Source organism: Octodon degus, unplaced genomic scaffold (assembly GCF_000260255.1).
Source record: "Octodon degus isolate 3935 unplaced genomic scaffold, OctDeg1.0 scaffold00176, whole genome shotgun sequence".
NCBI classification, from domain to species: domain Eukaryota; kingdom Metazoa; phylum Chordata; class Mammalia; order Rodentia; family Octodontidae; genus Octodon; species Octodon degus.
Genome location: NW_004524752.1, coordinates 2,056,708 through 2,081,214, shown reverse-complemented (window position 1 = coordinate 2,081,214; position 24,507 = coordinate 2,056,708). Strand labels below are relative to the sequence as shown.

Here is a 24,507-nt window from a genome sequence, read left to right as displayed (position 1 = left end):
CACACTTGACCTCAGTATGACAGGTCACAATCAGAATACAAGGATACCAAAAATATTGTATATGGGGCTGGGGAGATGGCTCAGTGGAATAAGTGCTTCCCTGGCAAGCGCAGGGGCATGAGTTCAATCCCCGGTTCCGAAAAAAAAAAAAAGAAAGAAAGAAAGAAAGAAAGAAAGAAAGAAAGAAAGTAAGTAAGTAAGTTTGAGCCCAAGCTGGGCAATTTATTAGTTTAGGAGGCTGGGAAGATGGCTCAGTAGAATAAGCACTTCCCTGGCAAGAGCAAGGGCCTGAGTTCAATCCCCGGTTCTACAAAACAAACAAACAAAAAAAATTGTATACAATTATCTTCAGACTATTTGTATAAGGTTTATATGAAACCTAAGTGAAATTTATATTTAGAGTTGGGCCCTGTGTTCAAGCTGTCTCATGCTATATATAAAAATATTCCAAAATCTAAAATATTTCTGGACCTGAAGCATTTTACGTAAGGAATATTTATTTTGCAATAACTTTAGTGGTATTTGTAATATAGGGGTTAAGACATTAGATATTCAAAGTTGCTCTAGCTTCCATAGTACTGTTCCAAGAGTCTTTTTTTAAATCATTATAATCAAAATCCCTAAAGTAAAAGTAGAGAATTTGAGTGGCTTTAGAATAAGAAAAGAATGAGGGGTAGTTACAAGATTTGTACTTAAAAGAATTCAGATAAATCTAAAATCACTTTTTATGTAAATGTCAGTGATTGTGATCTGTTTTTCTCTTACCTTACCTCTGACAGAGCTACTTGTTCTCTATACTTCCAGAGTGTTTAAAAAAAATTTTTTTAAAGGTTTTGGGTTGTTGCAGGGTCTCTGCAGCTCAGGCTTGTGATCCTCCTGCTTTCAGCATCCCCAGTGTTGGGATTATAGATGTGTGCCACCACACCTGGACTCTGTGGCCAGCTCAGCCCGCCCTGGGGGAGGGGCTGGAATGGCATGTGGTGCCAGGGATCAAATCGCGGTCCCTGCACTTGCCTAAGCTTGCCTAAGCAGGCACTTTAGTCTGCTGCGCTATCTCACTGGCCCTTAAATGTATCTTTATAGTAGCAGTTACCATATGATACTATAACTGTATCTCTAGGTATTTGTCCAGCTTTGAGATCTCTGAGGACAGACTTTTATTTATATCTGTACCTGCACGGTGCCTTAAATATAATAGATCTTTGTTAAATGTGTAAATACCTGTAATTGTTTTTCTTTCATTATATTATACCAACATGTGGTAGTCCTGCCTTTCTGTTCATCTTCTGTTTCTATAAATTTTCCCTGCCTTCCAGCTTTTTTTTTTTAATGATGATCTTTTCCTATTGCACCTCTCCATCCTTTTGTTTTTATTTAGTGCATTGTATTCTGTTGCTGCTACTCTTATGGATGCTCTATTAGTTAGGCTTTGAGGATGGGTTTAAAAGATTGTAAGAGTTAAGGAAATCTGTCTCATATTAGCTAGAAAGAATTTTGCCATATGCTACCAAATTTCCAAAAATCTATGACTAGTAGAGATTGAATTAGATTTCCTGATTCTTCAGTATTAAATGGAAAATTTTCTACGTGTCTATGTCTCTTTGAATTCTTCCAGTCTGTTATGTACCCTGGTTTCTCAAAATACACAGAAACAGGCACCAGAACCTCTTCATGCGTAGATAACTAACATACACCCTTCCTCTACCCCTGACCCCAAAAAAGTTTGCTGAGTATGATGCTTACAGATAGTTGTAATTGGTTGTAACCTTTTCTTTTTGGTGTACTGGACTCACTAGTGGAGTCAAGGTATTAATAAAATAATTTGGTTATGGAACCAAAATATATGAGCTCCAGAAAATGTCTCAAAACCTTCATTTTATCCTATAGACACCTGATCTTGCTTCCAAAGCTCCAAGATAGTGTCTGTCATAGTTTATGCACAGGATTGATTAATAATATAGCCATTTATTTCTCTAAAATAATGTAAAATATTAGAGGAAGAATATAAAGAAGCAGCTGAGTCTGATAGGAGAGTGCAGTAGATTCCTGGGTTGAATTTGTCTTCTAAATGAATAAGCTAGATAGATAAGGAGCAAGACATTTAAACTGATTTTCTCAAATTATGCACAGTTAGACTTCCTTGTTTCCAGAGTCCATTTTCTTCTGTAGAATAAGATAGAAAGGGTCTGAGAAGACAAGGATTAAAACTACCTTCATCCTATCTTCTCTTCATATTGGCGTTCAAAGCAGTCTGCACAATTTGAACTTATTTCTGGTGATTGCATTAGTCTAATCTTTCCATTTTCTACCATGTCAGGATTTCCCTTTGCACTGGTAGAGAGGCTTCCACAGAGTAAGTCAGATTGAGTTGTAACTTTTCAGTAAAATGGGAATATGAATAGTACCTAGCCTTCAGAGTTATTATGAGAATTGAGTTAACACATTCCTGTGTGCTTGAACTGCTGATGGTATGTGCATGAGTGTCCCATTGGGTGGCTGTACCACATGATGGGACTGTCTGTCCCATTCTACCCAAGGACACCATCATGTATGTACTGCCAAAAGTTCAGAGCCAACTGGCAGCAACATATATGAATTACAACCTTGTCATGAATGGGTAAAAGCAAACCCAACCTCTAGTAAATACAGAGCATTAATTGGTGTTTGTACCTTTAACTTCAACACATTTATTATTGCTTTCAGAACAGAGTGAGGAGAACTAATATTGGTAATTTCAGGATGAACACAATCATTACCATGACATTAGTGAAATCAAAGTCACTTTGGATAGAGAATAAAGCATGCCTCAGAGGACTGGGGAGATGGCTCAGTGGAATAAGTACTTCCCTGGCAAATGCAAGGGCCTGAGTTCAATTCCTGGTTCTGCAAAAAAACTAAAAAATAAAGTATGCCTCAGATGGTGTATCATCCTTTCTTACCTATCTTTTGCAGGCAAGGAGATTTGTATTCAGTTTGCTAAGATAGAACAACATTCTAGAAATGATCACAACACTCCGCTGTGCAGGAAATGTTACTTTCTTTGGATACTTCTGTGTGGCTGCTTTCTGACTTCAAACATTTGACTTCAACTTTTCCTAACTCTTTGCTTTCTGTTTTTTAACTAGCCATTTCTCCCCTCATTCACCTTCCCTCTTTAATTTCCTTCCCAAGTAGTTAACGCAGCCACTGTTGTCTGGACCTTGTGTTTGTGATGTGTTCATTGGTTTCCATTGTGCCAGCTAATCAGTCATACTAAATGGTCAAATGTGAATTACAGAAATTTAATATGACTTTTCTTATTTGTGAGTTTTCTGATTTTTTTTTTTTTTCTTTTTCTTTCTTTCTCTCAGTTTCGAGTATTTACAGCTCCCTTCCATAAAGTAGGCTTTGCTGATTTCTGGCTGGCCGATCAGCTAAACAGCCTGTCAGTGATACTAATGGACTTGGAATATATGATCTGTTTCTACAGTTTTGAGCTCAAATGGGATGAAAGTAAGGGCCTGTTGCCAAATGATCCAGAAGGTAGGGTATGAATTTGCATTCACATTACTAAGATGCCAGTATAAACCAGGAAATACTGGAAATATCTGAGAAAGTTAAGGTTATGGTAAAAACTTATCCAATAATTTTACAGATTAACTAAATATATTTGGCACTCTGTTCTTAAAGTCTCTTTATCTGAAATAATTTGACTTTTAAATTGTTTTATGACTTTAGCGAGCCATTTGCCAAGAGATTTATAACATTAAAGAATTCTAAAACTATATTTTTAAGTTCAGTACATTGGTAGTATATTATAGACACTGTAGTGCCAACATACACTCATCACAGTGTTGCTCAAGGCAGTGATTGTTAACCTTTTAGAGCTTTCAGTGATAGCAGACAGCCAGCGGCAGCACACATGCCATAGGTTTGCCACCACAGCAGTATTAGATGTTTATGGGTGATGAGATTGAGTGCTTGAAGAAAGTCATGGTAGATTGCTGTTTAATTTGGAAAATAAGAAAAATGATTTTTCTTTTTGTTTTTTCCCTTAATATTTTTTTGGAGGGTGGGAAGCAGGAGTTTAAATTAATAAGGGATTTACTTGCATGACAAAGATCTAATTTAAATAGATTGTCACATCTAACAGAAATTAAGGATGAAGTCTATGTGGTACATTTTTAGTGATTACCAGTGGATCATAATTCTGTTGCAGATTGATGACACTATAATATACAGCTAGCATTCAAAGAAAAATTGATTTTTCTAACTTCATTCTTACTTAAAAACACAAAATCTTTGCTTGATCTTAAAATAACAACAAAGGACAGCTGGGCATGGTAGCACATTCCTATAATCCTAGCAGTCATGCGAGGCTGAGGCAGAAAGATCATTACAGGGCTGGAGGATAGCTCAGTGGAATAAGTGTTTGCCTGGCAAGTACAAGGTCCTGAGTTCAATCCCCAGTACTACCAGAAAAAAAAAAATCCTTACAGAAAGATCATTACAAGTTTCAGCCCAGCCTGGGCAACTTAGCAAGACCCTATTTCAAAAAATTAAAAAAGGGTCTGGGGGTGTAGCTCAGTGAAAGGCCCTGGGTTCCATGCCCAGAATGAGGGATAAGCACATACTCTTTGGTATATTGTGTTATAGTAGTTTGAAGTTTGAGAGTCACCTATGATATTTGTAGATTTTCCAGGTATTTCAAATTATGCAACAGAACATCCCCTCCCCCTTTGATTATCATATTCATTTTCTAATTCATTATATAGTTTTATCATATTTGTTAAAAATTGCTTCTAGGATAGATACCCAGAAATCTGAGAAGTCAGATTTTCCCATCAGTCATCTTTATAGATTTTACCTTTTCTTCTTGATTTATACACCAGTAAAAAGCTTGAGGGGCCAGGGAGATAGCTCCGTGGAATAGGTGCTTGCCTGGCAAGCGCAAGGTCTTGAGTTAAATACCTGGTACCACAAAAAAAAAAAAAAAAAAAACCTTGGAGAATATAATAATTGCCAAGAAAACATGATTCTGAAACACAGTCCTTTTGTTTCTTATTGGTGGTTGTTCTGTATGGCTAAATAATATGAACAGACTTTTTCTTAATTATGCTTTTTTTCTTCTTTGAAATCATCACAGAACCAGAAATTTGCCACAAATACTCATATGGTGTGCGAGCCATTGTTCAGTGCATTCCTGCTTGGCTTCGCTTCATCCAGTGCCTGCGCAGATACCGAGACACAAAAAGGGCCTTTCCTCACTTAGTTAATGCTGGCAAATACTCCACAACTTTCTTCACGGTGACGTTTGCAGCCCTCTACAGTACTCACAAAGGTATTCAGTGATTGACTGTGAAGAGGTTTTTTTTCAATACCTAGATTATACTCAAATTGTTTCTTACTGTGGTTATTTTTCCATTTGCTGTGCTCTTTTTTTCCACTGAAGTACTAGTCCTCTCAACATATGTGTTCTGCAACACAATTTTAGCCTCATGGAATTATTTACTAACAAGTTTCATTCAAAACCAGTCACTCAGATCAGGAAGGATTGTGATAATGTTTTAAATCCTGAATTACTTCTAATGATTTCAATTTATGGATGTCTTCAGTTTTCACTTGGTGTGTTTTAGGTTTCTATTCATTATGAGGTTGGGAAGTGGCTAGGTAGAAAAGATTCCCTCTGGAAATCAAGTATATTTTTAATCGCTTTTTTTCACCAAGTAGTAAGAATCATTTCCAGCCCATTTAACTGTAAATTGAGTTCTTTCATCCCTCTAGTTTCTCATCTCCATGGCAACCTGCTATTACTTGCCATTGCTCTTTTGTTGGGAAGAGAAAAAAGCTTTTAAGTTCTGAACCACATGTAGTCACTCCTTTTGAATTTTTAACCTTTTTCCAAGAACTGTCAATCAACAATCTCACTTCCTTTTACTAAAATACATTCCTTCTTTGTCTGAATCAATAATGCAGTACTGTGGCCCACACCTTTGCAGCTGCACTTTCTCATTTGTAGGTAGTGAAGTGTTACTAATTGAAATTATTATAGTTATTTTTAAATAGTTGGTAAATTTTTTTCAGTGATTTTTTTTTTTTTTTAATTGAGAGGGTGTAATTTCGGGAGTTTTAGCCAGTGTTATAATACTGCTGCTTAGCTGAAGTGTATTTGGGCTGAAGATGTAGCTCAGCAGTAAAGTACTTGCCTATCTGGTGCAAGATCCTGGGCTCAATCCCCAGCACCATGGAAAATAAAGGAGAAAAATAGAGTGTGTTTGATCGTCATGCTAGATCAGGGCATACTTTAGTATGCCTTAGAATGGATGTGCTCCAGCAGATCACATTATAACATACTCCCATTTTTGCAGTAGATTCTGCAGTTAGATAGTGTTAATAAATGTAGCCAGGGCTGGCGAGATAGCTCAGCAGAATAAGCACCTGCTTAGGCAAGTGCAGGGACCAGGGTTTGATCCCTGGCACTGTAGGCCATGCCAGCCCCTCCCATGGGCATGCTGAACTGGCCACCGAGTCTGGGCATGGTGGTGCACACCTGTAATCTCTGCACTGGGGAGGCTTGAAAATAAGAGGATCACTATGAGTCTGAGCTGCAGAGTGAGATCCCGTACCAAATACATTTAAATAAATAAATCCGATAATTTTACCACCATGTAAGCACTCTTGTTAAGTGATATGACTTAACCAAAACCTCAGTGAAGGAAACACATCTCCAAAGCTCCTCTAATTTTAACTTTGCTGAGGAATGCCATCATTCAGTTTCAGTCCGCATCACAAATTTAGAAAGTTTAATAACTTTATAATTATTTATAAAGACTTGATAAATCAGCAGCTGTTTTGATACTCAATTATCTGAACCTGTCACTCTTCCATTTCACTCTTCTCTCATTTTAGGTAAAAATGAGTACTGTATTTTTGAATGACTATTTTAGAACATAATCCATACCTGTATTGATATGATCGCTAAGAAGCTGACTGTGAATTTCTCAATTCTATGAACATTCCAAGTCTAAAAAGGCAAACCTGAAAAAGCAGAAATTTAGATATGTGGTCTTTAGGCATTTTTTTTTTTTTACTCATGTGCCCCTTCAAATAATTTTAAAAATATATTACCTCTTGGATACCTTTACATTCACAGCCAAATTTATTTTTATTAGTATATGTTGGCAACACATCACAGTTAAATTTGTTTCAGGGGATTGGTACATGGAATACTGCATATCTTAATCATTTCTATCCTTTCGTCCCTCCTCCCTACCCTTTCTGCTCTCCCTCTAATTTTTTATCTGAAGTTTAAATAATTTCAAATTATATCATTTCTACACAAAGTACAAATAAAGAGCAAAACAAAAGATAGATAATAAGAAATAGGAAGATCTTTTGCATATGGGAAAGAGACTGAGAAATGGAAGGAAGTGAAAATAAGAATTGAGATGTGTCACATACACATACCAGCTCCCCACAGGAATTTGATCATTATGTACTGCAAACATTTACTAGTAAAACATACCATGTCTAGTGTAAGTATTCATATTTTAAAATAAAACTGCTAAATGTTTGTTACCAGGAAGCCAGGTCCTGACATAGCAAAGAAATGGCCCCTCACTTCCCTGGTCCTAGGATTTTTGTGCCCTTGGTGAAAGAATTTAATCAAGACACGTAGATGGTACAGAAGTATAAGTAGAATTTGTCGTAAGGTAGATAGAGTTACACCTTCAAGTGAGAAAGGCCAGTGCAGTGCCAGAGGCATCTACACCATTTCCAGTTTGGATGCCTTTTATGCACACAAAATTACTCCTGAGGTTCAGAGAACTAGAATAATTATGATACTTGTTGATACCTCATTTATAAGTTACTTAGTACTTAGGAAGTGGCTTCCCATCCTTTTTTTAGATAACCAGTGTTTTGTCAAGAGTCTTAATCATGTAAGAAATATATGAAAGATAAATTCTTAAACTGTGTCCCAGTCCAAGGCTAGACAATCTTCAAAAAAACATTTCATTTACTGGTATCATTGGGCCATAGACTATGGCAACCTGGAATACTGTAGGATCCAGGTAGCCAAGTAGCTAAAGGACCAGTACAATGTATACACTTAAAATGTCATTGGGCTGTATGGGATTGATTTAGGTCTGAATCCTGCCAAATGATTATAAATGTATTATACATTGAAGTCCTTGTTTCTTTACTTAATTGGCAGCTCCTTAACTGGTAACAAATTTGAACACACAAACACACACTGCATGTGTTCCCCTTATTTCAGGCCTACTAATATATTAACCTCCTGCCTAACATTTCCACTAAATATGTCCAGTTAATATAAGTAAAAGGCAGTCTGATACTCAGAATTTTTGTTGAAGTAGGGTCTCCTTGTGTACTTCATGCTGGCCTTGAACTCACTATGGAGCTCAGGCTGTCCTCAAACTTGGATGTGATCCTCCTGCCTCAACCACCAGAATGCTAGGATCACAGATGTGTACCTCCACGCCCAGCGAGCATTTTTTTTTTTCTTTTTTGAGCATTTTTAAAATGAAGCAATTCTGGGCCGGGGAGATGGCTCAGTGGAATAAGCGCTTCCCTGGCAAGCGCAAGGGCCTGAGTTCAATCCCCAGTTCCACCAAAAAAAAAAAAAAAGAGAGAGAGAGAAGCAATTCTACAATAGGCAATTTATATCTTTCCTATTGAAGTATATTTTAAGATGACATACTTTTATATTTTTATGTTTTAATGACTATCTGCTACATCTATATGTAAATTGAATTTGTTTTCTGTCACTAAGAAGTACTAAGATATTAATCATTTTCTTTTGGGGGTTGAAATTATCACCAATTATTATCTACATTTGTTCAAAGCAACATTACAAATATATTACAAATTTTAATAATTATTGCACATAAGTATTTTTAATGTGATAAATGTTACTTTCCTTTTCTAGTTTTTATATGTGTAAAACCTTATAAATGTTATTATGTAGACAAAAAGGGAAGGAGTTTTATTGCTACAATGACTCAGTTTTTTTATTATAATTTTCTTTAATTTTTTTTTTTCTTTTTTTTTTGAGGAACCAGGGATTGAACTCAGGCCCTTGTGCTTGCCAGGCAAGCACTTATTCCACTGAGCCATCTCCCTGGCCCCAATTTTCTTTAATTTTGAAGAGTAAAAAACGCAAGAAAAACAACAAAGACAGAAATAGGGTAACATACAACAATACATATGTTACAGATTTTCAAAACAAGAATAGCTGATTAGCAATGACTGATACATTATTTTTATCGTCAAATCTGTTGCTCAGATTAACATATATAGTTATGCAAGATTGGACATATGATTGAATATTACTGCATGCTTTCAAGAAATCTTAAATTTTTGTTCATGTCTCTTTTTCTTTTATTACCTTTTCTACAAAATTTATTTTAAAGAGAGTGTAGTAATAATTGATATGATATTAGTAACAGTACACATTTAGAAGACCAAGATGACAGGTATTTTCAAGCATGGTTTTGTATTACACATTGCTGTCCTCAATGTAGTTGTTTAGTTCGCAGATAACAGCATACAGAGTTAGTCAGGGTGAGAATTCTACACATTAACTGCTATTTTCAAAAACCTGATGGAAATTCTGAGTACAATCACCTCAACCATCCTGTATATATACTTGCATGTTTTAGACCCCTACCTTTTTTCCTGTCTTTTCTCCTTTCTCTCTTCTTTGTTGTTTAATCTATAAGGACTCAGTTTTAACTTGAATTGTATGCCCAGAAATTACATAGTAAGTCTATCATCTATAGGTTTTTTTTTTTTTTTTTTTTTTTTGGCAGAACCAGGGATTGAACTCAGGCCCTTGCGCTTGCCAGGGAAGTGCTTATTCCACTGAGCCATCTCCCCGGCCCCTCTATAGTTGTTTTTTGGGCTGATAAGATAGCTTAGTGGACTAAGCACCTGCTAAGGCAAGCGCAGGGACTGGGGTTTTATTCCTGGAACTGCAGGCTGTGCCAGCCCCACCCATAGGCACACAGAGCCTGTGACAGATTCTGGGTGTGGTGGCACATGCCTGTAATTCCAGCACCTTGGATGCTGAAAACAGAAAGATCACTACAAGTCTTGAGTTGTGTGATGAGACCCTGTACAAAATGCATAAATTTTAAAAAATCAAGTTATTTTTATTTTTTATTTTATTATTATTTTCTCATGTATTTAGTATGGGATCTACAGGGTCTCACCACACAGATAGGACTCGTAGTGATCCTCCTGTTTTCAGCCTTCCAAGTGCTGAGATTTCAGGCCTGTGCCACCACGCCCAGTCTCATTCACCTTCTCAGTGTGCACCCCTGGGGCGGGGCCAGCACAGCATGCCAGGGATTGAACCTGGGTCCACTGAGCTATCTGGCTGGCCCGCAATAGTTATTTTTAATGAAGAAATTCTCCATATTGAGTTGAAAATAAAACAAAGCAAAGAACTGAATATAAACTGAGTGAAAAGGATATAATAATTCATTAGTTATTAGCTACTGTAAATTCCTAGACAGTATAAATTATGTTATACAGTTATTAATTTTTATTAATGTTTGTGGTACATAATGATTACATTTATGAGGAATTTCACGTGTGCATAACACATCTTAATTTTTTAAATTTCCCCTTTCCTTCCCTGCCTTCCTCTGTGATTATTAATTTTAGAGTCTTCTTGTTTAGCCCAACATACTGAAACAGGAAAATTAAAATATGGTTAATTTAAATACACAGTTACCAATGAAATGTTTTTCAGTGAAATACTTTGATCCGATTCTTTAAATATTTTTTGAAATAAAATCTAACTACTGCATAAGATATTCATCCAATTTATAGAAAATATCTACAGTTTATCTGTGGGGAATGGAAACCTTTTTTTTCTCTTTCCTTTTAAGTTACTGATAAAGATCCTGCAAATTAAGTTGACAAAAGACAGATGAACAGGAGAAAGATTTATTACATATGTAGCAGTCTTCATAGGAAAGAAATGAAGGATCCAGAGAAGTAGTTAACTCTAGGGCTTATATGCCATTTTTGCAGAGTGATAAATTACTGAAAAATAAGTCAACAAAGGTGTAGTTTTGGATCCATAGGGACTGGAATTGTGGGGGATTAAATATACAGGGAAACTAATAGAAGAAAGGGGCTACTTAGTAAAGGTTATTACAGAGACTCAAGTGGGTACCTCCTCCATTGAGAGTTACTCAGGTAATTAAGAGTTGTCCTTTTGGTTGGAGAGATGGCTTTGCAAATAGAAATTTCTTTTAGCTTTATAAGGGGAATTTGTGCCTTGCTTTTAGACAGGAGAAGGCAGAGTGATTTCCTGCAGATGCTGTTTTTCCCTTACTTTCAGCCCAAAATGGTCTCTTTGCCGAAATGGAGTAGCATATTCTGATCTTCTTATCCTCAGTAGGAAAGTAGTCAGCCAGATAGGAAAAGTTTTGACTTCAGATTAACATATTTATATTCATCTCTGAATAAACACCTCATTTTCTAATTCTAATTCTGAATGAGATAGGTGAGTAGGTAGATGGATACAAATAGGCAGGCCAGTCATACATTCAAAAAGTATTTACTGTGGAACAGCTCTGCACCAGGGTATATTTTGCTAGTCACTAAACAAATAAAATATGTCTCTTTTTTTCTTTCTCTCTCTCTGTCTTTCTCTCCCACCCCATTCCGTTCCTTTCCATTCTGTTCCTTTCCTTTTCTTCTTTTAGTGCTGGGGCTAGAACCCAAGCCTTTGACACTGATCTACATCTTCAGCCTTTTTTATTTTCTATTTTGAGACAGGGTCTTAATTAATCACTAGTTACCCAGGCTGGGCTCAAACTTTTAATTCTCCTACCCTAGCCTCCCAGAATGTTGGGGTTACAGGCATGTGCAAGCACATCTGGCTAAAAGATAAATTATAAAGAAAAAAAACAGTAAAAAATGGTGAAGTGACCTTGTTCACACTCAAGAAATCAGTCTGAAAAGAGCCTACTATGGTTACCATAGTAACAGCATTGTAGTAGGGGCATTTTCAAGACTATTTGAAAGATTGTGTTTATGTATAAAAATGGAGACTGACTCCTGCTGTGCAGCTCCATCTTGGTCGCTTGTGTCCTCCACTCACCATGACCTCCTTCAGCTATAGCCAGTCCTCAGTCATCTTGTCCCTCAGGGGTATTGGTGGTGGCTCCGTGCTCTTCCAGCCGGGGAGTGCCTTGCATGCACCCAGCATCCACGGTGGTTCCAGGGGGGCTCCACAGCGTGTCTGTGTCCTCCATGCACTTTGTGTTCAGGGGCGGCTTCGCAGGTAGGATGGCCAGGCAGGATACGCTGCTAGGCGGCAATGAGAAGGTGGCCATGCAGAACCTGAACAACCGCCTAGCCTCTTACCTGGACAAGGTGCATGCATTGAAGGTGGCCATTGGTGACTTAGAGTTCAAGATCCAAGACTGGTACTAGAAGCAGGGACCTGGCCCAGCCCGTGACCACAGGCACTGTAAGACCATTAGGACCTGCACAACAAGATTCTTGGAGCCACCATTGACAACTCCAAGATCTTCCTACAGATTGACAATGCCCATCTGGTGGCCAATGACTTCCAAACCCAGTTTGAGATGGAGCAGGCCCTGTGCCTGAGCGTGGAGGCTGTCCTCAGCGGGCTGCACAAGGTGCTGGACGAGCTGACCCTGACCAGGACTGACCTGAAGATGCAGATTGAGGGCTGGAAGGAGCTGGCCTATCTGAAGAAGAACCACGATGAGGAAGTCAATGCCCTGTGGAGCCAGGTGGGTGGCCAGGTGAGCATGGAGGTGGATGCCGCCCCAGGCACCAACCTCACCAAGATCCTGGTGACATGAGGAGCCAATACGAGGTCATGGCTGAGAAGAACAGGCAGGACGACAAAGCCTGGTTCACCAGCCAGCCTGAGGAGCTGATCCAGGAAGTTGCTGGCCACACTGAACCGCTCGAGCTCAGCAGGTCTGAGGTCACCAACTGCGCTGCATGCTACAGGGCCTGGAAATCGAGCTGCAGTCCCAGCTCAGCTGGCTTAGATCCAGGCACTAATCAGCAGCATTGAGGACCAGCTGAGCAATGTGCACTCCAACACTGAGTGCCAGAACCTGGAGTACCAGCAGCTCATGAGCATTAAGTCGCAGCTGGAGCAGGAGATCGCCACCCACCACAGCCTCCTCAAGGGCCAGGACACCCTCTATAAAAACCTGCCCATTCTCAAGGTCCTCTGAGCTGCAAGTGTCTGGGTGTTGAGTCCTGGTCCTCCTGCAGAGAGCTGTTCCAGGGCACCCACAAGGGTGCGCCCTTGGCCGTGCCCTGTCCTGCTTGCCAGTAATACTTGATGGCTCAAGGGAGGTGGGGGTTAGGTCTAAGAGTTAACTCTGCACCTCAATTCATTTTTTAGAAAGTAAAGGAGGATATTTAGGCAACCCCTCTTAGGGAGACTAAGTATAGTAGTTACAGTATTGCTGTCAACCTTGGTTTGTTATATTAAAAAGAAACACATTTAGAATACTTTGATATGTTTTATTTTCTGTCATTGATTTTTAGAAACAAAGGAATTTAGTTAGCCAGTCTGTATTTAAGAATTCATTGCACAAGTAAATTTGTAGCCAACTCCTGGCAATGTTTTGTTAAGAATTGGGATTAGAGGAGGCAGGACACTATTTTAAATGTTTTTTCATCTTTGAGGTTCCCTGGCTTTGGCAAGCAGAAGCCTGTGGGAGGTAGCATAACAAAAAAGACCATTATGTTGCTAACTTCTAATCACTTTTTGAGGAAAAGAGAACAATGTTAGATTTTCTATTTTTCTTTTTTATTTTCTAATATTCTGAGATATTTATAAATTCATAATGGATTTACTATTCTCTTTACTATTTTCTTAACTATATAGTGTAGACTTTTTTGGAAGAAATTTTCTTTTTAATTCATAGTTTCTTTTATACTTTTATGTTAGCATTTGCTAAGAAGTATTCACTGCTTCTGAAACTACAGTATTAGAAAAAAGACATATTATCTTTATACTTGGACTTCATTTATGTCTGTGTTTGTTGTTTTTCAGTACCTAGGTTTCTTCTTTTTAAAAATTTTCTAAGGATTTCTATGTCTGCTAATAAGGATTCCTCCCCAGTAGCTCAGTGCCTTCAGTACAGTAGCCATTTTGTTTTGAATGAGCACATGCAGTCCTGAAGTGCTCCCTCTCAGTATGGCCAGTTTGTTTCTTTCTACCCTGAATAACAAGGCTGCTATTGTAGATTTCCAAATTTTAGTCTTCTTATACTATAATAGAAATGGTAATTGTTTTTAAGTCTCTAGGGAAACTTTTGTTCCATTAAATTTTAACAAAGACATATACCCAATTTTAAAAAAAAAAAAAAACCAGTTCATTTGAGTAAATGTTCTCATTTTTATCTGTTAAAGTAATCCAAAATTTTAACCCTTTGAACTTGGTATATTCTGCTGTAATTTCCCTAGACTAATAATGCAGAAAAGAAATTGATGATTATTTAATTCATCTTTTTTTTTAAAAAAAACGGGATTGAACACAGGCCCTTGCACTTGCCAGGGAAGCACTTATCCTACTGAGCCATTTCCCCAGCCCCTATTTAATTCATCTTTACAGTATATTTTCTACACAGATCAGACTCCTAATGATCCTTCCTGTTTTTCAACCTCCCAAGTGCTGGGATTACAGATCTGCACCACCATGCCTAATCTCAATCACTATCTCAGTGCACCCTAGGGTTGGGGCAGCACGGCAGGCCAGGATTGAATCCCTGGCCCCTGCCCTGCCTAAGCAAGTACTTTAATGTGCTGAACTATCTGGTCAGCCCTTCCTTTGTAACTTTTTAAAAACTAACACATGCTTAGGGGCTGGAGAGATGACTCAGTGGAATAAGCACTTCTCTGGCAAGCGCAAGGGTCTGAGTTCAATCCCCGGTTCCTCAAAAAAAAAAAAAAAAACTAGCACATGCTTATACCCTGTTATCACTTTGGATATCTTTTCTTTAGTCTTCATTTCCTTAATTATTCTTATAACTCATATAGATAGTATTTTATTTATCTATGAAACACTCATCCACAATAAAAGTTTAAAGTTTGGGGTCCGGGGAGATGGCTCAGTAGAATAAGCACTTCCCTGGCAAGTGCAGGGGTCTGAGTTCAATCCCCGATTCCTCAAAAAAAAAAAAAAAAAAAGTTTTAAAGTTTAAAAATAGTCTGCCAGGGTCAGTGAGATAACTCAGTAGACTAAGCACCTGCTAAGGCAAGTGCAGGGGTGAGGATTCAATCCCCAACACACATGCCATGCTGGCCCTGCCCATGGGCACACTGAGCTTGCCACGGAGACCAGGCATGGTGGTGCACAACTGTAATCCCAGCGCTGGGGAGGCTGAAAACAGGAGGTCACTATTAGTCTGAGCTGCCTAGTGAGACCCTCTACTTAAAAAAAAAAAAAAAAGTCTGTACCATTTTATTGCTTAGAAGGTGGGAGAATATTTGTGGTACTGAAAAGAAGCAAAGTAAAATATTTATGAATTTGTAGAAAATGTAATCAGAAAGAGACAGTTGTTTGAAAGAATTTTAAGTCATATATTATTTCATATGTTACACAATTTTACATAAAATGGTATTGTTGAAAAGTAGGAACGTTTAGTACAGTAAGCGTACTTTTGACCTATTGCTATCTAGATCTCACTTCTTAGCCCTCTTTCAGCTGGGCTTGGCTCCGCATTGCGTGTTGAGTTTAGATCTGTTCTAGGTGTGATCATTCTGGGCCCCAGTGAAGGCCCAGCATTTACTTGGGGGAAGCTCTTCACATGATGCTGAAAAGACCAACTCATATTGCACAAAACCTCATATTGCTTCACAGCTACTAGCCTCTCGTTGGTCAGAAATGATCATGTGAGCAGGCCAAAAGATGTCTGTTCAACCTGAAGCTAAAGCAAGATACCAAACCCAATTCCATTGGAGTAACGGAGTATGCATTCTTTCCATGAACACAGAAATGGGAAGAAGGGGAGAATGGGCATTTTTTAAGGATAATCAGCCATTGTATGGAAATCTAACCTAAGTTTTTGTTTGCCAAAGCACACTAATGATTTTTCAGAATAAGTATAGATAATAAAGTTTCATTTCACTGATATTAAAAGAAATGCAAATTAAAATATTCAATGAGATTATGCTGTTGCTAGCAAAGATGTGAACAGATGAACCCGTCATCTATTGACAATATAAATGGTAAACAGATTAGTGATTTTGTTAATAGAATACCCCTGGGATTCCCCATCTATAACTTTTCTTAAGTAGAGAGGCAGGCAAAAGTGAGTGTATCTCCACAGCATTAGATAGTGAGAAACTGGAATAATCAAATAAGCATCCAGCCATAGAATAGTTTACTTATCATGAACTATTTACTTAAGGTAAAATGTAGTGCATGAAATATTATACAATAGCTCGTCAAAAAGTTATGCAAGTCATCTACAAGGAGTAGATGATCAGAAGTGATTTAACCAAAATTTAATATTTATGAAATACTTCTATTGGTCAGACACTATTCTTGATTTTTTTTTTTGTTTTTTGGTTTTTTTTTTTGTTTTTTGGTTTTTTGTCTCTTTTAAGACAGGGTCTCACTATGCAGGTCAGGCTGGCCTTAAGCTCACTTTGTAGCCCAGGCTTGTCTCAGACTTCCAATGATCCTCCTGCCGCAGTGTCCTGAGTGCTGGGATTACAGGCACGCACTACCATGCCTGGCCTATTTTCAGCATTTAGTACGTATTAAATTTAATGCTCACAGAAACCTTAAAAATCGAAGCTGAAAAAAAAAAAATCGAAGCTGAATGGTAATTAAAAAGGACATTTTATTGAAGGACTGTGGCATTTGAGGAAAAGTGGTCCCTTCATAGAAATAGGCTGAATTACAAAAACAGCATGAACAAATGGAGATTTGTAACTAAGAAGGTTAGGAGCAGTGAGTGGAGAATAACTTAAAAAAACCAAATCAACAGTATATTCTAGCTAACCTTATTTGACAGAATTCTTGATAAAAGCAGACTGCAGTGATCAGATACCTGAAGTGGGGGTGAGCTTGAGGAAAGTCTTTTAGCTGACTTAGCAGGTTTTTTGCTACAGCTAAATGGTCTTTCAGGCCCACAAAGACAGATGCCAGGGTCAAGGCTGAGGAATCTTACTAAAGTGAGGTGAAGGAGAGTCTTTGTCAGAGGTAAGTGCTTGATCTACATTTAACTGGTTAAGAAATGGAATTCAGACCATGTATCTCCTAAATCAAATTCAAGTAGCTAATGAAGCTAGAATTCACACCTAGGTCTTAGATTACTTTTATTCTACAATATTGCCTTCTAAATGTATAGACTGCTCAGAGCTCATCAGAGACACAGTGTTACACTCAGGATAAAACAAAACAGAAATGGAAAAGAGCAGGCAGGGCAATGTATTGTTATCACAAGTGCCAGCTAAGTTTATAGTTGAGAAAATACAAAGGTACAGAGAGCAAAAAGAATTTAAACTGTACTTTTAAGCAGTAGACCAGTTTCTATTCTTTGATCCCAGTAACAACATTCATAGAAAACAAAAAACATTGCCAAGTTCTTGGCTATTCACCTTAGCAGTCACACACTTTATTAGTAAGAGCAGTGTGGAATCATCTCTTTCTTCCTAAAAGATAAAAGTCATTCTTAAATGGGAGGGAAACAGAAACTAACATTAATGTTATTTCAAATAATGGAAGAATGGTTTGCCATGACTAATTTCTTAAGAGTACTGGTTTTTTTGTTTGTTTTTTGTTTTGTTTTGTTTTTTTGCAGAACTGGGGATTGAACTCAGGCCCTTGTACTTGCCAAGGAAGCACTTATTCTACTGAGCCATCTCCCCAGCCCTTAGAGTAGTGTTCTTATAGTGCTAAAATTCACTTCTTTTTTTTTTTTTTTTTTTTTCAGTACTGGAGATTGGGCCCAGGGCTTTCACACTGAACTACCTACCCAGTTTTATTTTTTTTTTTTTTTTTTTTTTTTGGCGGCCTGAAGATGCCTTGAGGGCATTTCTGGTTTCCTGTGAGAAACCAGGTTCAAACCAGAGCATCCTGAGCCTGACTGCTTTGTTTAAGCAGGCACTTCAACAACTGAGCTAATGGTCAGGCCCCCTAAAATTCACTTCTTAGGAAATGTCAGAGATTAATAGTTAACTGCTTTCTAATTATACACATTGTTAATAAACAAGTATTGTCCATATGCTACTTAGAATGTAGTGAACAAAATATGGAGACTACTGAACTAATACTTAATTTCATTGACAGTGTATATATATGTGCTTGCGTGTGTGCCAGAGATTGAACCCAGAGCCTTGAACATGCTAGACACACGCTCTGCCACTAAGCTACACCCTTAGTACCTTCATTGATAAAAGAAGTATAAGGTATTTTTTCTCAAAAACTTTAGAATTTTTCTTATACAATTAGTATTTTCTCATATTTAAAAAATAGTGCTCTCACTTAATGGGAGGAAAAATTAAAATCTACCCACTTTAAATAACTCATTTATATGTAATACATTTTCTTGCTTTCCTGTATGCTTCCCAAGTGTCTCTAAATACTTTTAGTTGCCGCCAACACCATTTCTTTTAAAGGCAGAATTCTACTTTTGTATCTGTTTCATCATTACCAGTAATTCTTCAAAAGAATATTAACATTTACTGAAATGGAATATTGAAGCCTCTCAATACATTTCATAGATAGTATAAAAATACTGAACCAACAAAGAAAGTTGGGCAGAAAACTAAAAACTGTTTCATAGTCTTCTTTTTCCTTACCACACACTCATATGCCTATTCTATTTCCTTCTTCAAGCATTCAAATTTGTATTTGAAATCAACTTTTTAAAAATTCCTTTAAACTTTCTGTTACAGAAAGTGGGCGTTCTTCACCTAGACAGACAGATATCTTCCTCTTCTCAATTTAATTAAGTCATATAACAATAAGAATTTTAGAAGTGCCACCTTGATGAAAGGCAGTTTTTATGTTGAGACTAGGTTAATTTTTTTTTTTTTTTTTTTTTTTTTTTTTTTTTTTTTTTTTTTTTTTTTTTTTTTTAAGGAAGGAAAGGTTTATTTAGCTCACAGTTACTGGAGGGTTCAGTCCATATTCCCCTGGCTCCAAGGCAAACAATAGCAGTTCATGCGGCAGAAAACAGTGAAGAGCAGAGGAGGAGCAGTAGCTGCAGGGTCCATCAAGCCTCTCTCTTCCTTCTACACTGACTGCGCTCCACATGGAGCACCTCCAAAGTGGCGCAGCTGCCAAGATCAAGCTCCTCCAAAGACTGAGACTTCTCCACGGGAGCGGAGCAGGCGGGGTGGCAGGAAACCAAGCAGGGTGGCTTCCTGCCTTTCTCAATTCCTGGGCCCTGCCAACCTGCAAGGGGAGGCCCCCATGCTGAGATCTGCAGGAGCTGATTCAGCCAAGTTAACACAATGTATCAACTAACACAGACTCAAACACATCATTTTGCACCTCCTTATCAATGGTTTTCTTAGAACTGCCCATTTGCCATTCAATACCCCCAACCTTCCTGTACTCAAACCCAATGGCTCCTATTGTTTAGTTGAAGATCTCAAATTGTTAATAATATGGTTACACCTATTCACCCAGTAGTGCCAAACCCCAACACTATGCTTTCTCATAACCCTCCTTCCACCACTCACTTTACTGTCCTAAACCTTAAAGATGCCTTCTTCACTATTCCCTTACACCCAGATGGCCAGGACCTTTTTGCAATTACATGGAATGATCCATACACTCTCTGACCCCAACAGCTCACATAGACAGCGAGACTAGGTTAATTTAACCATTTATTAACTATGTTTCCCTGGCAAAGTAACTAGACTTCTCTGAGGTTAATAAAATTGATATAATAATTTTTTACTTTTAGGTTTATTATAAGGATTAAAGAGTACAACTGTGCTGTGACTGATGGTAATTTGGTTATTATTTGTGATAAAGATGTGGCAAAAACTCATGCATAATACTAGGTAAGGGGCTGGGGATATAGCTCAGCAGTATAAACACCTGCCTGGCAAGCGGAAGGTCCCAAGTTCAATCCCTGGCACCGCATGCCATTCAGGTCATACAGTGCTGGCCCTGGAAATGGGCATGGTGTAATCCCAGCACTCAAGGTTGAGACAAGAGGATTGCTCTGAGTTTGAGACTGGCCTGGGGGCTACAAAAGTGAGCACAAGGTCAGCCTGAACTGCATAGCAACCCTGTCTATAAATTAATTAATTAAAAAATATGAGGGAAAAGGTTTCAGTTATCATTGTTCAGTCATAATTATCCTTACCTCTGTAGATTTAGGCTTTGAAAACTACCTTTTCTATTTTGTTTTCTTGTTTAACTTAAGGCTAAAAGCTAGTGATAACCTTCTTAAACTACAATCTATGGTGATTTCTCTGTGTAATTTTTCTGTGTTTTTTAATCACCTTTTATAACATTTTACTTAATCATTGACAATAGCTGTGTGGCACAAAACTCGTAAGAATTTTATTTGTATGTGTTTTGGATTCAGTAGAGACCATTACCACATAAATATGGATTATGCTGCTCATGTGGCAGGTGTGTAATAAATAGAAGCTTAAGGTAGAATAACAATGACTTGATTTTCTGTGATTCTGTACATTACTAAAGTGGACTACTAATGTTAGCCAAGAGGGAATAAGATATAATTGCTTGCCTAAAGTGATAATATCTTTCCAGTGTATCTTTTAAATGCCAATGAGGCAGATGCTTTCAGGGAGAGGCTGTTTTCATTTGGGTGATGGGAAAGATCAAATGAGGGTGATAATTAAAATAAGACCAAAATGTAGCATGCATAGATGAGATTTATGCTAGTAATTGAAGAATTCCTGGAGATAAATTATTGCTTACTTTGAAATATTCTATAAGAATATTTATGTAAAATAAGTCTTCATGTATGTTACATAGAAATTTCATAGAAATAAAATGAGCTTCGAAGAGAGGGAAATACTTGACCATCTAGAGAACTACACTGAAAAGATGGGACTTCAAATTTAGGAGTATCAGAAAATAAGCATATTGGTTTTAGTTTTGTTGTTAATTCCTTTTTTGTATTTAACTTTTTAAAAGCAGTCTCCAGGTCCAGGGAGATGGCAAGGACCTGAGTTCAACCTTTGGTTCCACCAAAAAACAAAAAAGCTTTAAAAGCAGTCTCCTTTTATGTAATAATTCACATTTGATTATTCAGTAATTTTGTAGAAAAAATTCAGCTATCAGTAATAAGATAATACTACCTTTTTTCACCTGAGGAATATTCATTTTGTTCCTTCTTACTAGTTGTATGTGTTACTCTGTTTTCCTATCTTTTCTTTTCCTAGCAAACAGAATGATAGCTTATTGTTGGGAAAATTAAATATGGTAATATATGTAGAGTATATGGCACATACTAATCATTCAGTTTTAAAAGTTGCTTATATATAATCCTTCGGTTCATAAGCGTGATGATTGGGTGTTCATGTCTTATAATACATGAGATGTGCCGCCATCAAACCTTGTTACGACGTGGGCACGTTACCCTTCTGATGTGAAAAAAAAAGTTGCTAATATAATTTATAGTTAAGGTGTTCATTTTTATCTCTTTGTATTCATCTTGTTTTAGAAATATGAGAATAATAAATGTATTAAGTTGCTGAGTTTGCTTTATGCTTTGCAAGGAGGTGAATTATAGCATCTTTTAAAATGTAGCCATATTGTCAATAATTGTATCTGTGTGTAGAATGAAGTAAACATGTTAGAATATATCTGGCTACACCAATAAAATGTTAGACATTTTAAATTCGTATATAGATTTGTAGTATAAATCTTCAACCCAGTTTGTTTTTATGAAGAATGGCCTGTGTGGAAGTAATTTAACCTGACAATATGTTCATGTTGAAGCTGGGCTGTTCATTAGACTTGATTCATGCCTCTTTTGTAGTTTTTTTGCTTTTTTTAAGACAGTATCTGTCTGTGTAATTGAGGTTGACCTGAAATTTGGTTTGGTGTGCATCCCAGGCTGACCTCAGGTCACAGTCCTCCTGCCTCAGCATTTTTGTTGTTGTCATTTTAATTTTTTTAATTATCTAAAGAGAATATAAGATAATAAAAAAAATAGAAACAATACAGAACTTCACCAAACAAAGCAACAGGAATTCAGCTATGGCCTCGACCTCCTGAGTGCTGGGTCTACAGGCATTGACCACCACACCCACCTGTTGTGGACTATATTAAAAATACCAGTTGTTTTCCCTTACCATTGATTTTCTAGGAGATGAAGCTAAATAGAGATGTGTAGAGCTGGGTGTGATGGCACATGCCTGTGATCCCAGCATTCTGGAAGGCTAAGGCAGGAGGACTACAGTTTTAAGCTCAGACTGGGCAACTTAATGAAACCCTATCTCAAAACAAAAAGTGGGCTGAATTATATCTCAATGGGAGGGCCTTGAGTTTATTCTCCAGTATTGGGTAGATGGATACTGGCATATGTTTAACAGACAAGTTGTTGGAAGTGAATGGAGGTAGTGGGCACTGTTTTGTGTGTTTGCTGATTTCCATGGTATAAATACTTCCCCTCACTGAAGTTCTGAAAATATAACATAGCGACTTCCATGAGCTGATACAGACTGACTGTAGCAGTTAACACTGAAAATATAACATAGCGACTTCCATGAGCTGATACAGACTGACTGTAGCAGTTAACACTGAGGCTCTGAGGTATCTTTTTTTAATTTTTTAACTAAGTAATTCTCATGCAAGTAATTTGCCAACCAGTTTTTTTTTTCTTTTTCAAAAATACAAATCTGATTTCAAAACCTTCTCATGTCACCTACATACAGTGCATAGAAATTATTTGTAGGTTTTGAAATCTAACTAGTATTATTCTGCCCCATGCTTTTTTATTATTTTCCTTTATGCTTGAATGACGTTACCTCATCTGCCTGGCTTTTGCAGTAATGTTTATTTCTTTTTCTAGAAGTAACTCAAATGCTACTTGCTCTTATTTCTTACTGTTGGAAATATCCCCATTCTCATTAGTGGTCTCATGGCTCTTTGTTTATATACTTCACTTTACCTCAAATTTATCACTATCAAATGTCTGTTTTACTCACCAGATTATAAATTTCTAATAATTACCTTTGAATCATCTGTACATAAAACATCAATAAATGTTATTTTAGTAGCAAGAATTGAGCCAGGAAGATAGCTAGTAGAATAAGAGCTTGTTTGGCAAGTGGAAGGTCCTGAGTTCAATCCCGGGTAACGCAAGAAAAAAAAGGAAGGATTGTAGAAATAAATGATATTGCCTTTGTTTTCCATACTTTAGGGAAACAGACCAAAATTTAAGCTTTTGAAAATTTTATTATGTCCTTAAAGGTAAATTCATTGTCAGTCTGTTGCTTTCTGGATTTCTTTCCCCATTCCCTAGACCTAGGATCTTGCACAAACTAGGCAAGCACTCCAGCTCTGAGCTACATCCTTTCTTATTTTGCGAGTTTCGCTTTGTTGGGCAGCTGGCCTTGAACTTGGAATCTTCCTGTCTTGAACTCTCAAGTAGCAGGGATTACAAACATGTACCACTGTGTGCAGCTACTGTATGTATTTTATCTAGAATCTAATGTGCTTCACAAAAAGTATTGACAGGATCTAAGTGTATGAAGGAATTGTTCTGAAATGCAAGCAACCCAAGAATTTCTTGAAGTAAATGCAGCACATTCTTTGAGTTTAATGTTTCCAGGATTTATTTTCTTCATTTTTTACCCTGAGCTGCCACCTGATGGCAGAAATTAAAATGACATATTTTATGACATTGAAAACTTGCATTACAATTTTTAGATTTTTATGTGTTCACCATTGACACTTTGATGTGTCAAATATGCACCATATGCATACTTGTACATATAGTGTATACTTGATAAATGTTTGATAATTAGTTTGGATCTCAAGGAACTCCAGTGGCACAATTGGTTAGCACATGGTACTTACATTGGACCTCAGGAAAATCATCTTTATTAGTAAGCATTTGTAAGACGGTGATTTTTCTAAAGAAATCTCCTTAAAGTCTTGCTTTCTTCCTTCCTTCATGGAATACTATAAAGAACCTATTTTTGATTAGTTTTATTAATGAAGAAATTAAGTCTGATAATTTTCTCTTTCTTTTCTTTCTTTAGAACGAAATCACTCAGATACTGTAGTGTTCTTTTACCTGTGGATCGTCTTTTGTATCATCAGTTCCTGCTATACCCTGATCTGGGATCTAAAGATGGACTGGGGTCTCTTTGATAAGAATGCTGGAGAAAACACTTTCCTCCGGGAAGAGATTGTATATCCTCAAAAAGTAGGTACAAAGTATTTGTGTTTGTGGGCTGGTGAGATGGCTCAGTGGTCTAAAGCACCTACTTAGAACAAGCTTAGCAAAGCACAGGGACCGCGGTTCAATCCCC

The 24,507-nt window shown here is 37.3% G+C and overlaps 1 protein-coding gene, 1 non-coding gene and 1 pseudogene across 2 annotated transcripts in view; all 3 read left to right on the top strand.

Moving 5' to 3' along the window:
* The window catches only part of Xpr1 (xenotropic and polytropic retrovirus receptor 1), a 192,771-nt gene that overhangs the window by 133,639 nt on the left and 34,625 nt on the right, over positions 1-24,507 (top strand). Inside the window, exons 10-12 of the mRNA XM_004643431.3 lie at positions 3,351-3,522; positions 5,126-5,320; positions 24,235-24,401. Of these exons, the coding sequence (XP_004643488.1) occupies positions 3,351-3,522; positions 5,126-5,320; positions 24,235-24,401 (534 nt within the window). The remainder of the gene's footprint in view (positions 1-3,350; positions 3,523-5,125; positions 5,321-24,234; positions 24,402-24,507) is intronic.
* Positions 12,123-13,241, top strand: LOC105743839 (annotated as a pseudogene).
* LOC111813259 lies at positions 21,508-21,612 on the top strand. The gene has a single exon (XR_002818561.1). It is a non-coding gene; the product is annotated as a small nucleolar RNA U13 (small nucleolar RNA).